We start from the raw sequence: 14,379 nt of genomic DNA, 5'->3' as shown, positions 1-14,379 counted from the left end.
GTTCTGAATTTAGAAATTCCCTCTAGGCAAGTTACCTTTCCTTTAAAAACTCCAGTAAACAATACATTTTATCTATTTCTTTAACAACATATAGCTCCATTTACTGTTTATGAATTCAGACTTCTGCTCTGCAGTAAATTCCATGTTCTTATGAATATATGCCTGAAATATATTCTGCCTGGTTCTTAGTACTCAATGTTCACCATGATGTCACTGATGATTCAGATAAAGGAAGCTGGGACAGTATCAGGAAGAGGTTCCTCAGCTGATGAAATGTAACACCCAAAATGGTGGTAGAAAATTTTTCCTTACCGCCTGCTGGCAGTTCATTCCCAGGCTCCCTTTTTCCCCACGAACTACTTTCATTAGACAATGCAGAGTTCGCCCTTTCCGATGTAATCCAGAACAGTGGTGTTCGATCTCCCCCCGGCAGCTCAGGATGATCTCAGGGCTCAAAGAAAAGTCTTCCATCAGCATGCGCCGGTAATCTAACATCTCCCCCTGGCACTCGCTGCTCACCTGGCGCCCTAAGTTAGGATTCAAGTCACAACATTATGGATGGTAAGCATTACTATCAGATATCACCACATATAAAAGTACACATTTTCCTCCAGAATACAACATACACTATTATCTAGACTGAAAAGCTTAGAATACAGAAAGAGTATTTATCAGCATAAAATGAGTTTAAGACTTCAGAGAGTAGGGTTTTATCTTGACAGTGCTCTGCATTATATAGTTTTTTTACTACTAATCATGCAAATGCTGTACCAATGAAAGTCTTATCAATAAGATAATTATGGGGATAACAAAGAGAGCCAAGAACAATCCCTACTGGGCTACAGAGTTAAAGCTTGTGGAAAAGACTACATTTCAAATATTCACTATAGCCTCCCCAGGCTCCTTCTTTGAGCTAAAAATGTCACCTGGGAAAACTTAAGAAATTTCTTTTAAAAAACAGCTTTACTGGGATGTAATTAACATAAAACAGACTGTATTTTTAAAGCATACGATCGAGGAAGTTTGACATATGTAAATGTTATTGAAACCATCACCACAATCAAGATATTAAACATATTCATTAACTCCAAAAGTTTCTCGTGGTCCTTGAGAATCTCTCTCTCCCTCTCCACCATCAACCAATGATCTGCTTTCTATGTCTACAGATTACTTCACCAGTTTCCACTTTTTTGGAAGGTGATATAAATACAGTCATACAGCATGCACTTCTTTGTCTAATTTCTTTCTCCTAGCATAACTGTTTTTAGATTCATCTATGTATCAACAGTTCATTCTTTTTTATCATCAAGTAATATTTTTCTATTATGTGGATATACTACAATGTGCTTACCCCTTGAACTGTTGATGGACATTTGGGTCATTTCCAGTTTCAGGCTATTATAAATAAAGTTGCTATGAGGCTTCATGTATAAGAGTTTATATGGACATATGCTTTTGTATCTCTTGGGTAAATATCTCGGAGTTACATGGCTGGGTCATATGGCAAATGTATGTTTAACTTTCAAGAAACTGGCAAACTATTTTCCAAAATGGTTGTACTATTTTAACTTCCCACCAGCTGTGTTCATTACTCCAGTTCTTCCAAATCCTTACCAACACTTAATATGGTCAGTCTTTTTAATAATCACAATCTGTGTGACTTTTCTGAACTATCTGTATACAGCCTTTGGATGTATATTTACTTAGTCTTTCTTGTTAATTTGCAGTTTAAGAACATTAACTCTTTCGGACACCTGAGTGGCTCAGTGTTAAGTGTCTGCCTTCGGCTCAGGGCATGATCCTAGGGTCCTGGGATCGAGTCCTGCATTGGGCTCCCTGCAGAGAGTCCGCTTCTTCCTCTGCCTAGGTCTCTGGAACATTAACTCTTTGGGACACCTGAGTGGCTCAGTGTTAAGTGTCTGCCTTCGGCTCAGGGCATGATCCTAGGGTCCTGGGATCGAGTCCTGCATCGGGCTTCCTGCAGAGAGTCCGCTTCTTCCTCTGCCTAGGTCTCTGGCTCTCTCTGTGTGTCTCTCATGAATAAATAAATAAAATCTCAAAAAAAAAAATTAACTCTTTAAAAAAAAAACACCTGGGATCCCTGGGTGGTGCAGTGGGTTGGCGCCTGCCTTTGGCCCCGGGCGCGATCCTGGAGACTCAGGATCGAATCCCGTATCGGGCTCCCTGCTTCTCCCTCTGCCTGTGTCTCTGCATCTCTCTCTCTGTGACTATCATAAATAAATAAATTTAAAAAAAAAATAAAAAATAAATAAAAAAAAAACATCTCAAATTAGATAGTATTATGCATACTGTTTTACAGTATTTTACAAGTCAACGATCTCTACTTTTCCATTTTAGGACAATATCATCTAATAGCCAGACCATAATCAACATTCTCCAATTATCTCCAAAATACCTTTGTTTGGTATTCAGTCCAAGACCATGCACTGTCTGTGGTTGCTATTCTATTGCTTTCGAACTTAGGAGTTTTTACACTATCCAGATATTGGGGGAAAAAAAAATTCATGAAAAGTTCAGTGTTTATTTAGAGATTGTTTTTCACTTAACTTTTTACTCACTAACCAATTGTCCCAGTACTATTTATTTAATAAGAGCAAGGAATTTCTTTTTTACAGCTTGTAGCCAATTTTAAGAAAGACAACTTTGATCTTCTATAAGGCCTCTTGGTTCCTTTGTCAGGGGTTGACTTTTGGACTCAAAAGTATCTATTTAGTTTCTTAAAATCATCAGTGTTATAACAATAACAGTACCTATCACTGATTGAATGCTAAATGCTATTCCAAATAACCTCATTCAATCCTCGTAAGAACTCTTCACTATAAATACTATTTTTGTTTTATATTTAAGAAAAATGAATTTGGGGAGGGATTAAGAAATGTAAACAATGGCCATCCAACCAGTCAATTTGATGACAGAATCATTAATTTAAAGCTATATCTCTCTGACCCAAAGCTCATATGTTAAAAATCATTATGCTACCCTGACTCTCCTAAATATGTTGATTTTATTTTTTAATTTTTAATTTTTAATTTATTTTTATTTTTATTTATTTATGATAGTCATACACACACAGAGAGAGAGGCAGAGACACAGGCAGAGGGAGAAGCAGGCTCCATGCACCGGGAGCCCGACGTGGGATTCGATCCCGGGTCTCCAGGATCGCGCCCTGGGCCAAAGGCAGGCGCCGAACCGCTACGCCACCCAGGGATCCCTCCTAAATATGTTGAATATGTGTTTTAAAAAATTAAAATCATTGGATTTGAGAAATATACCTTACATTAAAAAAAAAAAAATTGGAGATTGCTAAGCTAAGAGAAAGAGCCTTCAACAAGGCTTCAGGACACCAAGCCTTCAGTTCCTGGAATTATGTTTTATAAAGAAAGGTTCCTGAGTCGTAAGGTACAGGTGCGCTCAAAAGAGCAAATGCAGGAGGAAAGTAAGGTTTACAGATGTAAGAGGCTTTAAAATGTGAATCCCAAAAGGACTGAAAAGTATAAAGAGAAATAAACTCTTACCTCTATGCACGGCTGACTCCAGACACATGAGAAGATAGGAGAGCCTGGCTTCCCGGGACCGTGGAAGGTTTTCCACATTACACCGATATTTCTTCAGATCACTCTTACAGGATTTGGCCAACGAATAACTGACTTTATAATCCTGGGCAATCAGCTTTTGGCGGGTCGTCAGTGCTTCTCGACACTGAATAAAGAGTGCAGCAACAGGGTTGTAAGAGCACTCAGGGAGTTCTGCTGTTCACAGGGACCTCTAAGACCAGCAGGGGGTCATGGCCAACTATATGTCAAAAACTGCAGCTGTCACCAAAATGCCTACTTTAAATTTGGTTAAACTCGAACACAAGTGTATGAAACTAGTGTTGTTAGAGGTAGGGATAAATGGATGGGGAAGCCCTGGAATTCTACCCTGGGTTGATGGTTGTTGCAATAGCAAAGAAGCTGTCCTATGCACATGAGTGCTTGGTGGGCTCTAATACAGTGACTTGACAAAGTAGTTTTTTTTATCCACAATGTCCCTCAAGTTGAGTTCTCAAGAATCAAAGTGGCAGCTGACATAACACTCTGCAAGTTATATCTATGCTTTTAAAATATAATTATTCAATAGTAAGCAACTGAATGAAACATTTTTTCAGCTGCATAGGAAAGTAAATGGCAGGATAGCAAAACCAAGAATAATAATTTTTTTAAAAGACATAAAAGATTCTTACATTTATCCAGGCACAGAGGACTAACAGTAATGAGAATGCTTATTGAGACAGCTGCTGAAAAATTAAGTAGGTAATTACCTGTAAAGCATATTGGTTTGGTTAGCCTAAGCTTCCTGAGTATGCAGGGCTGGCTTCAGTGTGACTGTGATACATAATTCTCCAATTCTACTCCCCAAATCGATTTCTAATTGGCTTCCCAATGTCTAGCTATCACAAAGCTTCATTTTCTTGGCTTAAGCAAAATATGCTTTGGTTCTCTACTAAAAGCCAAGTGTCTTGCCTCTGAAAAGGGTAAGCTTTATCAGTCATTTACATTCTGATAAAAGTTTAAAAGAATATTGAGAGAATTTAAGAAAACTTTTAAAAAATTAATAACATATCGGTTTCAAAGTAATACTTACCTTTTCACTCATGGATTCTTCAAACTTATGGTTAAAGAGGCACTTATACACTCTGCCTTCACCAGCTTGTGTCTGTAAGATAGAACATACACATGATGATGAGGACAATAACAATTAGCTAAGGAGTTATCCTGGGCACTATCCACAATCTTACGTAGAACTTTCTGTTAAATTATTATAAATGTGTTTACCTTTAAACAAATAGCTCAATCATTTATGACATTTAGTAGCCTTTGGAAGAAAACAGTGACCACAGGAAAGATGAAAAATTTTCCCATGATGCTTAGCTACCGTCATTTGTTCCCAGATACACTGTTACTTAAGGAACCAAAAGAAGTGTCTGTGAGACTATGATTTTATGTTAGAGTCAATAAAACTCATAATCAATGGCTCTAATGGTTAAAGCTACTAATTCAAAACAAGAGAGTGGGAGTATACACAAGCTACTCTCAGCAATTTGTTGAAAGGATAGATTATTCTATTTAAAAGTGTTAGCAAGTTTTCTGTACGGTCTGCAGATAGTAATCAAGGATTTAGTTTTAAAAGTTAGCCACCTGCTGTTTTGTTCATTGTAGCCAAAATCATATAACATGTAATATGGCAGTTTTAGCCATGGGATAGGTGTGAATAGGATTCCCTGGTAAAACAGGACTCCTGTATATAAATAACATAGACTTCTAAGAACTGAAATTGAGAAGTGAGATAAAGTAAAAAAAATAATGTGTGGAAACTGTCAGAAACCAACTGTTAACTAGATGTTAAATCATCAAGACTAAACATCCAACATCATTCTCTGTTATCCTAGGAACAACTCCACCTTCCATTTCATGCCTTATCTACATAAGAGAGTGTGCTGGTTTATTTTATTTTGGACTAGAGTATTAAAAAATATTTTGAAAGAGAAGAACAGTTTCTGAGCTGACTCACATTTTCACAAAAACGCTCCCGATCATCTCGGCAAGCGAAATATAAATGCCGGTCTAGATGAAAGTCATCTGAGGACAGCTCAGCCACCCGCAGAATGGCTTTCTTGCAGAGTTCAGAGACTTGAATCTTGGGATCTCTCTCTTCTGCTTCCTTCACCAGGCCCTTTTCCAAGCATGATACCACCTCACCTTGTGAATGTGCATCCTAAAAAAGCAAGGGTATTAACAAACATCATTTGCTTAAAAAAACAACAACCCTCAATTCAATATATAGTTGGCGTATGGATATTCTTTTTTTTTTTTTTTTTTTTTTTTTTTTTTTTTTTTTTTTTTTTTTTGGCGTATGGATATTCTGCTGAGAAATCAGGTGGGAACCAATCACCCTCTGGAAGTCACAGAAAATGTGAACAGTCTTCTGTTAGAAAAGAATATTTGCATACTACAAATGGAAAGAGAGATCCTGGGAGATTTAAGTATAATTAAGTTAGCACTAGAAATAGAAACCTAAATTCTTTGGGTTTAAAATGTCAGAAAAATCTTATGAATTTACATCAGCCCAATGCTCTGTTCATGGTTCATGTCAATAATGAAATAACACTAAAGAAATCTGTTCATCAACCTCTAAGGGTGAAAGGTATTTCTCCAATAAAATCGGTTTTATAGTCAAGTTAAAAAACAACAAACCACAAAATCCATTGAGAAAAGGCATTACAGAGACCCTCTTTCTCATTTTTCTACTCTGTACTGTCCACAAAGACCCCGATATGTACAATTTGTAGTATAATATTCACTTTGATGTTTGGGATTTATCTTAATATGATTTAATGAGATTACCACCCTTTATACAAACTACGTTTGAGCTTTCTTAAAACCATCCAATTATTTTTTTTTCCATCCAATTATCTTTAATTGTACATTGCATCATTCCCATAACAACCACAAGCACTCATTCACTCAAAATATGAGATATTTCTCCTAAATATTTTCTATTCAAGAGCCCCAATCTGTTAGAAGACATGCTTCAAAAAACTTGAGAGGTATAACCATAAATACAGCAAACAAACGCAGCAGGAAGTATATGCTCTTATTTACACATACACACATTATCTTGTTATTTTTTTTAATTTTTATTTATTTATGATAGTCACAGAGAGAGAGAGAGAGAGAGAGAGAGAGAGGCAGAGACAGGCAGAGGGAGAAGCAGACTCCATGCACCAGGAGCCCGACATGGGATTCGATCCTGGGTCTCCAGGATCGCGCCCTGGGCCAAAGGCCAGCGCTAAACCGCTGGGCCACCTGGGGATCCCACATTATCTTGTTATAGTAAAATACTATGTCTATGAAATCATCTGTACATAATAAAAAGATTCCTAAAACCAGGCAGGGAAACATCTACTCTAAGGAAAACTTCAATTCAACAAAAAAAATTGTATAGTTTTTCTTCTACTTTGTTGTACCTGAGGAGGGTTCAGAGCTTTCATTAAATTTTCAAAAGGTTTGCTGACCCAAAAAAGATTAGGAAGCACACTCTACTAGCAGATTCTCATGTCTCCTACACTTTATCTGTACCTGAACCTTGCTCACTAGCTCTATGATTCTATCTAATGCATAAAAGCCTGAGAGGACCAAAAAGGTTTTTTGGAGGGCAATTCTGAATAAGATAAACAAAACTCTGAGAGACAAGTGACAAAAAGATAAGGACAGAGAGAAGAAATGACACAAACCGCAGAAATCCAGAACGAGGCTTATTTTTCCTTCCCTTTTTTTTTAAAATTTATGATAGTCACACCGAGAGAGAGAGAGAGAGAGAGAGAGAGAGAGAGAGAGGCAGAGACACAGGCAGAGGGAGAAGCAGGCTCCATGCACCGGGAGCCCGACGTGAGATTCGATCCCAGGTCTCCAGGATTGCGCCCTGGGCCAAAGGCAGGCGCTAAACCGCTGCCACCCAGGGATTCCTTATTTTTCCTTCCTAATTTATGAGTGACACTCAAGTTTGTCTAACTATGGCCCACTTAGGAAAGGCCTGTTTCCATTTTCCAAAGGAAAAATAAACCTATGATAATAAACTTTTTTTTTTAAGATTTATTTATTTATTTATTCATGAGAGACACACACACACACAGAGGCAGACACACAGGCAGAGGGAGAAGCAGGCTCCATGCAAGGAGCCTGACGTGGGACTCGATCCTGAGACTCTGGGACTATGCCCTGGGCCAAAGGCAGGCGCCAAACCGCTGAGCCACCAAGGGATCCCCTGATAATAAACATTTCAACAGAAACATACCACTTCCTATTTACAGTATATAAGAAGTTATTATAAACATGAACTTAGTTCATAAAACAACAAAATAATATCCTACACCAAAGTTCAGTAGCCCGTGATAACACACTTAGATGACTTCTAGCAATAAGTCTTAATCATATAAAAGTGGTTGAAAATAATAATCTGATTGTCAACTCTTGATTTAGATTTAGCCTTTAGTCCTGGCATCACAGGGTAAAGAAATGATTTCCATGTAGTGAGTGTTTCCCTGTATCTTAGGGTTTGTAACTGTTTTAAATGTGCCACCAGTAAGATTATCTATTTAGGGTTATTATATTTCTTAATGGTTCCATTTGCCTCTAAATAAAAGCAGCATCATCGTGGTTTGAGATCCCCTAAGGAATCTAATATTTAATTATAATTACAGCAATTGTAGCACCTATCAGTGCTGGGCCATACCATCAACTCCATTAGATGTTTTCATTCATTGTAATTTTAGATGATTTTTTTCAAATAAACATATTTCAAGAACTTTTCTCAGTTCCGTCGAGTTTCTGAGCTTTTTCAGTTCAGCCCATTTTAGTTATATAATTGAAATGTATTCAAATATTTGACAAAGAAGACTGCATGGCTAATTACTGAATAAGACCAAAAGCAAAAGAAGTAAACTACACATTGGCACATTATCTACAGGAAAATAAAATTACTCAGGTTAAAAAAGTTTAAGTTATTAACATATAGACTTGACATAGGAATAAATAATCCTGTAAATGGACTTAAATGGACTTCTGTGGTGAGATAAAGGTCTGTCTTAAAACTACTAAGTGTCTTGATCAGGTTTTAGCAATTTGATAAAGGTAGTATCTTTTCTTCCCCATAACCTTATCTTTTTTTTCTTAAAGAACAGAGAAAAATAACACTAAGTCTCAAAAAGGTAGGGAAGAGCTCACAGTTTTTATCTCTGCTATAAACCACTCTACATTTCAATGTTTCTGGTGTCTTCTGTGGTCTTCCTCACTACATAAAGAGAAAAAAAGACTATCCAAATTATTCAAAGTAGCTGGTTAAAAGCAGCGAATGATAAAATTATGTAACTACTGAGGGAAAAGTCTAAAAGTAGTAATAATGTAGCACATGTCCACAATTAAGTGTCTGTATTGGATCTCACATTCTTTTTCTTCAGATGAAATAATTCATACTTTTAACTTTTGAAGATCTGTCCTTTCATTTTAACTATATTTATTTAGAAAAATTTTTATTAACATATAGTCTTTGTTCTCAAATTTACATTAACATATTCTTTAAAAATCAAAGTTTTGACATCATTTTCTATTTCATACAGAGGCAGAGTACAAACAGATTAGCCATTAGCCCTCTCTGACCTTTGGAGGAAGTCAGTTCAAAGCCAGTCACAGAAGAGTTTGTAAGCTTCAGTGGCAAATTTCAAATTGACAAGCCAGAAGCTGATTCATTAATTTTCAGGATAATTTGCATATCTAAATAATTGACCTCAGAGAAATAAACTATAGTTTAAAAAGCCAAGAGGGTCTGAGGACATGCCTTCCCCATTTTCAAACTTGGCTGTAGCACCAGAGTGAAGTATATAGGAAGGAACATGCTTTTTCAGGAGTGTAAGCATGAATCTATCTTAATATCCTCCTAGCCTTTCAAGCTAGGATAGGGGATTGGTATAAACAGAAATTCACCCTGATAGGTAGGTATAGCAAAAGATAAACATGACAAAAATGTACATTTTGATGATCCACAGGAACATTTTTGTTTTTGTTATTTTAACAAAGCTGGGCAAATAATTCTCACCATCCAGTTCTCCAGCTCTGCTGGTACTACTGTTTTCTGTGATTATTTCAAGCTCTGAGACTTAATAACTCATATGTGCAGTTGAAAGCAGGTTTTTATAGTGACAATTCAGATTGCTAGTGGGAACCTACCAGCGATTATCTTGGTGTCAACAGGGAAAAACTACTACAAACAGAGGTAAACTGTAATCACAAATACGGAAGAGTGTCATCACTGATTCCTAAAAAATGTGTCTGGAACACTTATGTGAAGCTTTTAAAAAGAGATATGGAATTGGATATGATCTCTAACACCCTAAATAAAGTCAGAAGAGCTTCCTGAATTATTAGAGTAGCTTAAGTGCTTTTGTGCCATTTCTAGAGTCTGCTGGCAAGGAAGAAATCTCCCTTCTTTATTAAAACTGGTCTTTCTTCAGCTGCCAAAAGCTCTATGCCAAGTTCACAGTGCTCTCAAGACCGACTCAGAGGTGCCCTATGAAAGGGCCAGAGCCCTATGCTGGTATGAAGGAAAGGATACTTGGTGAAAGCCAGACAATAACCAGCACTAAAACCGTCATCTGGACTGGTGTGTTCAGTTCTAGCATTCAACACCATGCCCCCTTTGTCAGCGATGGAAGCCAGCAAACCATGGGGCAATGAACAAATAATGGGCAAAAAGACAAAAAGGTTTTAATTTCCCTTATATTTCCTAAGGAGCCGATTAATGAGCAGCAGCAACTAATAGCTGACGCCAGAAATATGCCTCAGACCACCTCTACTCCAGCATCTGTTACTTCTCAGGAGTTTCCCTCATTTTGCTGAGCCAACAAATTCAGAATAAACCTGGCCAAACCTCCATTGTGACCTTATGGACAACAGACTCATAAGAACAAAAGTAAGACCACACATAATTAAGAAAGAAGTCAGCTACATAGTTATTTTCATTCTTGTCTTTACTAAAATTAATTCTTCTGAGATAAAGATAGCAGTAGATCATATTTATAGAGTACCTTTTTGCTCACAAGTCAGAAGTACCTTCATAATCTTAAACTTTTCTAATATTTAAATAACGTCTTTTATATCAGTATGCTTACTAAGTAATTTCTTTTTATAGCAGCAATGAGGTATATGCAGAGAAAGTTTAGAAAATTCAAGTCTCTTTTACTCCAACTACTTTGCTCACAAGACAACAAAATGCTTTGCCAGGGAACACTATAGGTAACCAGCAACTGGTTTAGTATTTTGAAGATGACACTACTTTTGGGTGACATTATTTCCTCTGCTTTCCTATGCAGTACTGAAATACCACAAAAAGATGAAATACATTCACGGGTCCACTAGCCTTAGATCTTGAGGCTGTCTGGACCTCCACTTTAAGGACATCTCCAGCCCTAAATTTTTCCCATGTCAGTTATACAAAACTTTTTTTAAAAGATTTTGAGAGAGAGACAGAGGCAAAGACAGAGCATGAGGATGAACGGTGGGGAGAAGGCAGAGGGAGAGGGAGAAGAGGCTCTGGGCTGAGCAGGGAGCCTGAATTGGGGCCCAATCCCAGAACCCGGAGATCATGACCTGAGCTGAAGGCAGACGCCTAACCATCTGAGCCACCCAGGTGCCCCTATACAAAACTTTTCATTCATTTGGTAAAGTTAGTATAAATATAGTAGATACCTTTTCTCCAAGCCGAATGCTGCCACATTTCAGAATGTTGATGTCATTTTTGCAGTCATCCATGAAGCCACAGATTAGACGGTAATCACTAAAAATGATGGCTGTCATCTTGGTGATGTACTGGTGACACTGGTACTCAGTGATGTTGCCTCGGTGATCCACCAAGCAGGAAACCAAGTAACCTTTCCCAACTGGTTCATCAGCACATTCTTTAATCTGCTCCAAAGAAAGTGGCTGTTTTATACAAGCATTTTATATATAATGTCTAACATTTTCTTATTGATTTCCCATCTATATTTGGGAAAAAAAGAGGAAAGCACTTAGAAACACATTTGTTTTAAAGTAAATACTGTCATGCCTACTCAGATTGCTGTGGAATCTAGGAAATACCTGATTAATGAGTTTGGCAACAATTTTTTAAAATTTCAGCTTTATTGAGATATAATTAAAAAGAGCTTTTAACATCTATAGCTTTAAAATGGTTCTATTGAGAAGTCCCTTTTTCCATGCAAACAATGCAATGGACAGCGAGGAGAATAATCTGGGACATAGTTCTGGAAAACAGGTGTAGAACTGAAGTCTAGTGGCATGTCTCAAGCCAACCTACATAGCAAACTATTATTGTTAGGTAAACCTAATGGCCAAAAGGAGGGAGATGGGAAGGCATAACACTACTTCTTGATATGACATTAATATGTTCTGAATTAACTGTGGATTTAGACATGTTTTTGAACCTGATAGAATCCCAGTTTCACCACTGTGGTCTGGAACAGAGACATGTTTAAAGTGATGCTCAGCGCAGTCTGGCAAGAAGCCTGAGAAGGGGAAGGCCACTGTAATCCAATTTGGGTGGTTTAGACACATGTTCCAGTGGATCAAGCACAGAGTAATTCCATATGGTTAGTGTTCCTGCAAAGTGCATCCCAAACCACAAGTGCTAATGAAGCAAACTAGCCAAAAAACGCTGAAATTCAGTCATAAAAAAAGTAAAATCTACTTGTCAGGCTGTAAGCTTGAATTATAAGATAGGGAAGGTTGTTTGGAAAAATTCTATTGCATTTGAAGAAATTAAAAACAGAAATGGTAGTTTTGACAAGAGTAAGGGGCCTATATGTGAATGTTTATTTTTGAAATAAACAAGAAGAAAATGTTTTATTGGCTTTTTAAAATCAATAGTGACCATTTTCCACTATTACATTACCTATCCTAAATAGGTAGAGAGAGCAAAACAAATATACTTTCCCTTTCCAAAAGGTGCTAGGTGAAGAATATACCACACACCCATTATCTTATAAGCTTCAAGCCTAACTCTTGTATCATATCCAGACCAAGTCAAACACTCAGTTCAAAACAGAAAACTATGCTTACTTTTCAAGAAGCAAAGTTGAGAATTTAAGCAGTCTCTCACTCTGGCTTTAAGAGGCAGCAGAGATCTTTAACAATCAAGATGAATGCAACTCTTTTGACTTAACCTTGAGCTTTTTTTTTTTTTTTGAAACACGCCCCCAAAAATGTATTTCCAGGAAAGGGGCTTTTGTTTTGTTTTTGAGCAAAGCAGAGGTGAGTTTCAAAAGTGAAAGGAGGAATAGCTGCATGAAAAATCTCCGCATTTGTAATTCAACCACTGAGAAAACCAAAACCCCATATAAGAACACAGAACTAGTGGCAGACGCTTGGGTTTTGAAACTTAGTGAAGTGCAACTATTCATGTAGCTCTTATACTGGGCAATCAAGAGTTCACAAATTTGAAGAAAAACTAGCGGCACATTTTGAACTGGAGCCCCAGTGGGAAAATTAACTGTATATTTAGCTTTAATCACTTGAGATTTTACTGAAACACAGAGATACAGTACCTATTTGTATTTTAAGTTTACCACCAATTACAACAGGGCATAGTGTTTGAAATAAAAGTTTATGCTTTCTTTCAACCATTCTATTTGTTAGAGGCTTAATAGAACAGAAGGAAGATTTCTATGATTAACAGCAAAAAACATCATTAAGTCATCAAGATGTCCATGAATGGCAGTAAACTCTGAAGTGGCTGGGGAGCGGATTCATAAGGTGTCATTAGAAAAATGCTGACATCATTCTATTTTTGACATGAAGCAGGAGGAAAGTCAGCAGTATTTAGCTCAGTGATGGAGAGTAAATACAATTCTGGTTTGTAGTTTGCAGGTATTCTTGTGATGCTGTTTTTCTCTTTGCAAGTAGGATTACAAGAAAGAGGATAGGAAGGAGATATCGATGAAAACATTTATTGGTAACTCTGTTCTTCCTGATATTTAATTTTCTTGACTCCAGTATAATCTGTCTCTAGAGAGGGATAAATTCCCATTTTTACTTGAAATCTTTTACAAAACCACAACACCCAAAAGGTTATAAGAGGATCACCATTACATAAATATTACAAGAAAACCAGTTATACATATATATAACTTTTATAAGCTAGTAAAGAATGAAATTATTCTGATGAATCTGCACAGACTCTGAGCTAAATTTCCACATGACAATCAAACTGTTGTATATACCTAACCATACAGGTAGTGAAGGGAATATGAGGTGGAGAATACTAAAGCTGAAGCCAGTATTTTCAAAGATATGCTATTCTATTCTGGAGCCCCAAAGTAAATATGAAGAAGCATCACTGCTTTAAAAGAATAAAATATATCAGATCAAGTATTAGGAGGTCTGAGGAAGAAAACACATTCTACAAGGTCCCATAATGATTTAAATGAGGAACAAACTGAGGGTTTATTTATTTATTCATGAGAGTCACAGAGAGAGAGAGGCAGAGATGCAGGCAGAGGGAGAAGCAGGCTCCATGCAGGGAGATCGACGTGGGACTCGATCCTGGGACGCCAGGACCATGCTCTGGGCCGAAGGCAGGCAATAAACTGCTGAGCCACCCAGGGATCCCGAGAAAGGTCTTTCATAAGACCTAAGAATGTGGTCTTGAATTCAAGTCATCAGTGGGGTAGATTGAAGACTTAGCTATGTGTTGCAAGATGTAGAATTAACCTTGTGGTAAAAAACAGCAACTGTTCTTTGTGATTCTATACTTTGGTATGCAGAGATCTCT

At 37.2% G+C, this 14,379-nt stretch overlaps 1 protein-coding gene across 1 annotated transcript in view; it reads right to left on the bottom strand.

The window, feature by feature from the left end:
* GLG1 (golgi glycoprotein 1) overlaps positions 1-14,379 on the bottom strand; it is a 146,216-nt gene that overhangs the window by 33,563 nt on the left and 98,274 nt on the right. The window contains exons 4-8 of the mRNA XM_041772553.1: positions 11,301-11,516; positions 5,572-5,775; positions 4,645-4,716; positions 3,537-3,720; positions 313-527 (exon numbers count right to left, since the gene is read on the bottom strand). Of these exons, the coding sequence (XP_041628487.1) occupies positions 313-527; positions 3,537-3,720; positions 4,645-4,716; positions 5,572-5,775; positions 11,301-11,516 (891 nt within the window). The remainder of the gene's footprint in view (positions 1-312; positions 528-3,536; positions 3,721-4,644; positions 4,717-5,571; positions 5,776-11,300; positions 11,517-14,379) is intronic.

The sequence above is a fragment of the Vulpes lagopus genome, chromosome 10, assembly GCF_018345385.1.
Source record: "Vulpes lagopus strain Blue_001 chromosome 10, ASM1834538v1, whole genome shotgun sequence".
NCBI lineage: Eukaryota > Metazoa > Chordata > Mammalia > Carnivora > Canidae > Vulpes > Vulpes lagopus.
The sequence above is the reverse complement of the archived record's forward strand: the minus strand, read 5'-3'. Positions and strand labels throughout refer to the sequence as shown.